The sequence below is a fragment of the Malus sylvestris genome, chromosome 4 (genome assembly GCF_916048215.2).
Source record: "Malus sylvestris chromosome 4, drMalSylv7.2, whole genome shotgun sequence".
Classification (NCBI taxonomy): domain Eukaryota; kingdom Viridiplantae; phylum Streptophyta; class Magnoliopsida; order Rosales; family Rosaceae; genus Malus; species Malus sylvestris.
In genome coordinates, this window is record NC_062263.1 from 26,520,618 (window position 1) to 26,524,891 (window position 4,274).

Consider the following 4,274-nt stretch of genomic DNA (forward strand, 5'->3'; position numbering starts at 1 on the left):
TCGCGATCCACAGCTTTCAATTTTCCGACGCTGATTTCAACTAACTTTGGCGAAAATTTTCACCATTACTGCCATCTTGAAGCTCTCACTCCCCTCTACAAAAACCACCTCGATTAACACCGCAAGTGGCGTTGCCAGGCCATGAAAGTTTAGAGTTCCAGCCTCTAACTACCTTTCTCATTTTTCTGGCGAATCAGTGAAGCGATGGCGAACGACACCATCTAGACTTTGTAGCCCATCATCCTAGGAGCAAAACTTGACCAACCCCAATCCCAATGGACTATCATATGCAGCAAATCGACGGTGGCAAGTTTTGTGCACCCGCCGCCTTTACCGACAAAATTGATCATCTTCCATCCTGTTTTGGACTTTGTGGCAGATATAAAAGTTGTTGCTCTCATTGAGATCTACATTTTTGTAAATTTTAATAGAAGTGGAGTATGTCAGAAACTAGGTTTTTGGTCGCCGGAAACCACCATGCGCAGCGGCGCTTGTGGCGGTGTGTGGGAGGAAATCAAATTTCATGGATTTGGGACATCGAGATGTTCTCAATGTCTTGAACCCATATCCAAGGTCCGTTTGTTGAATTTCGATACGATGGTTCGAATATTTCATTTTTGAGATAATTGTGCCGCTGCATGATTTTTGTAATTGACGACAATCCGACATTTAGATAGTCGTGAATTTTTAGTATGTTGTTTTGGAAGCTTATTTAGGTCTTTAGAAAGTTACGGATCAGAAATCCAATGTGCGGATCTGCCGAAATGAATAACCTTAGATTGCTAACCTTAGTAGGGCCTACTTTGACCGTTCTAGTGTGTCGTTTATATATAGAATGCTGTTGAGACTTCATGGAGCTTAGTTGTAAAATCGTAATTGTGAAATAGAAGACTGTGTCCAATTTTAGGCAGGTTGAGAGACCAGCACTTAATTGGGTTGGATTTGAATTCATAGTGTTTTACATTTTGCAAGTGAGCCCAATAATACACGCAAACTTTTTCGGAGAGACGTTATGTTGAAACGAATACATTTGATTATTAGAAATTGTAAATTTATTATCGCATCAGATTGGTAGGTGAGCATTAAAATGAGGGATGAATGGCGAGCATGCTCGAGAGATTTTTTTTCTTAAGATGTTTTGTTTTTCTTTCTTAAATGCGAAAAGGTTAAAAATAGCAATTTAAAATTTCTTGATATATATAGTATATCCATATGTCTGCCAGAAAAGGGAGAGAAACAAAAATTTCCTAAAAAAGAATGAATTGTACTGTATAAGTTATAATTATCAAAGAAAGTTATATATAATAATTATCGTTCAATGAATGAATGCACGAGACAGAAAAATTTGTGTCATAATACATGCACCTAAGGATGAAATTTCAAAATAAACTTCCATATAAAACCAAATGGTGGATAATATCAAACAAAAATCCAACAAGTTCATGTAAATAAACTTTTATTATGCTAATAAATCTCCAGCCTAGATTTCATATTATAAATTTGTTAGTCGCATAAATATTTGTGAGATAATTTTGACACATTTCTTTTATTTTTGATCATCAGATTTAATAAATCAAATAAAAATAACAGACATGATTAAACAAAAATGCGTGAGAAACTAAAATTGTGCTTGTTTATCACCTTAAAAGTATTAAATTTCTATTGATGACAAATATGTCATAATTGATTAAGCCCCTTACAAAATACTATAAATAGGATTAGCTATTTAGGGTTAAACCATACCTTCTAAGAGTATGAAACCCTAAAGCCGCCTTCTTCCCTTCCTTTCCCTAGTTTTCATTTGTCTCTTCTTTGAGAAATTATGACTAGAAGGAAAGTGAAATTAGCCTTCATCATGAACGACTCGTCGCGAAAAGTGACATTCAGGAAAAGGAAGAGGGGATTCATGAAGAAGATGTTTGAAATCAATAAACTTTGTGATGTTCCAACATGTGCTGTCATATACAGTCCAGATGAGCCTCAACCTGATGTCTGGCCTAATCCTTCAGAAGCACGACGCCTCATTGAGCAGTTCGAGAACATGCCCGAGGAGGAGTGAAATAAAAAGATGGTGACCCATGAGATGTTTCTGAAGCAGATGGTTGAAAAGGAGCAACAGAAGGTGAACAAGCAAAAAAAAGAAAACCGAGAGGTGGAAATTTGGCTGGCCATGAACCAGTGCCTCACTGGGAAGCCCCTGACCGGCTTGGAGTTCATTGATATACAGGAAATAGGGTGGATGATCGACGGGAGATTGAAGGAAGTTGTCGCGATTCAGAGCCGGAAGGAAGACGAGCTAGCGAAGATGAATCAACCCTTAGGTGCACAACCGTCAGTGACTTCAGCGACAATTGATGAAAACATTCAGAACGCCATACAGGTGGTTCCATGGTCCATTGGGGACGTGCCGACCCCACAATCTGGTGATATGGATGATTAGATCATGTTGCTTTAAGGATTAAGACCACCATGTTAGATGGTGTTAGGTGGTCTTATAACCCGGTTAAATTCCCTTGAGTTGTTTAAGAAGTTTTTGTTGTTTTTATTTTTGTTATTTTGCTTCAACAGTGTTTTAAGCTTCTATTTTGATGCTTGTTTACCTTGACATCAAAACCACAGAGTTTCTATCTTTTAATTTCTTGAATTTTACGTAGGAAAAATTAATTGTATAAGAGTTGTTTGGTAATTTTGGTTTGTATTTCACATTATTCAGCCAATAGTGCTACATTATACTGGAATTCCTCTTTACTTGTTAGTAAGATATAATAGGTTCGTACCTTATGAATGACGAGTTTGAAAGTAATTTATTTTTCACCCCTTAATGTAAATATATAAAATCCTCTCATTGAAGAATCCTTCAAAGAAAATCATTTGAGCGACTCTTGTGGTGCTCAATCCCTATTGTATTTCAATAATCCAACTCCCTATATATCTTTAAGATATTTCCTCGAAAATTATCTCTATAAAAAAATCACTGATATCTAAAATCATATTACCATTGTATCAAATGGTAGCCTTTTCGTGTTTTTTTTTTTTTTGAGGAACTGATTTTGTGAATGATAGATGGGAGATGGAAGAGAAAAAAAAAACTAAGTCTAAACATCTCTCATAAGTTCACTAATTACTTAACTATTTATTGGTGGGTCTCTTTGTATGTGTTGTCCGGAAAGAGGAAGACTCAACGATTCTTTCTATGGGATCACATGTCTTTTTATTAGCTCCTATTTGTGGTGCACAATTTCGTAGAATGTAGGTAGTGGTTATGATCACATCGAGGTGCCAAACCTTCTCGTCGATATGAGCTCTTGGGGTAGATCAACATGTTATACCTAGAGTAACTTTTATCCGTTGAGCGACGACATTTCATTCGGCACTGTTAGATCACTAAGGCCGACTTTTGTCCTTGCTTGACAGGTGGGTCTCACAATCAAGCTCGAACTTATGAGAGATGTAGATGAGCATAACATGAGTTATTCGGCATATTTTGATTCCTATATATCCACTCATGTGGATGCTAGGCGCTAATCGGGCGACGGGTTGGGGCCTAGTGCCTAGGCGGCTAGGTGGAGCCTAGGTGGACTAGGCGGATTTAAGTAAATCTATTGTATTTTGTGTAAATAAGTGTCTATTTATACTTAAAATGTATATAATTTCATCATAAACTAGAAATTAGAATGACATATATTATGAAGTATTGGAACAAAATATGGGAGTAAACATATAATGTGTGTTTATTTAAGTGTTCAATAAGTCTATTACAATTTATTGGAAACAATAAAATGCAAAAGGAAAATTATCTATTTTGTATCTAAGTGAGTTGCAACCTAGGCAAGTGTCTAGGCAAGTCTGGGCGGGCTAGACGGGTGCCTAGGCCGTCTAGGAGAGCGCCTCAACAGGTTTAGGTGCCCTTTCTTAATTTTCAAACGCTTAAGCATTAATCGGAGCGATGTTAGGTGGAGGTTTTTAGAACAGTGGGTAAAACAATCACAATTGCTAATAGCAATTTGAATGATGTACTCAATATTATTTATAGAGGGAAAATTTCATTTTCACGGATAATAAGTTACGTAGTGTTACTTAGTTATTCATGCTATTACATGTTTTAATTATTAAAAAAAATTGCCTATGTTTCTAATATGAGGACAATTAATGTTTTTGTGGCTTTGTTAGAACCCTAAATTTGTCGTGAAGCAAACGGTGATCCATCGACGCCAAATTTTCTTTATTTTGGGTTGCCTTTTTGTTTGGCATGAGGTGCGCTCTAATTTAATTCA

The 4,274-nt window shown here is 36.5% G+C and overlaps 1 protein-coding gene across 1 annotated transcript; it reads left to right on the forward strand.

Moving 5' to 3' along the window:
• Positions 1-2,068: 2,068 nt before the first annotated feature.
• LOC126618275 (uncharacterized) lies at positions 2,069-2,440 on the forward strand. The gene has a single exon (XM_050286325.1). It carries the CDS (start codon positions 2,069-2,071, stop codon positions 2,438-2,440), a length of 372 nt encoding a protein of 123 aa, XP_050142282.1.
• Positions 2,441-4,274: the final 1,834 nt, after the last annotated feature.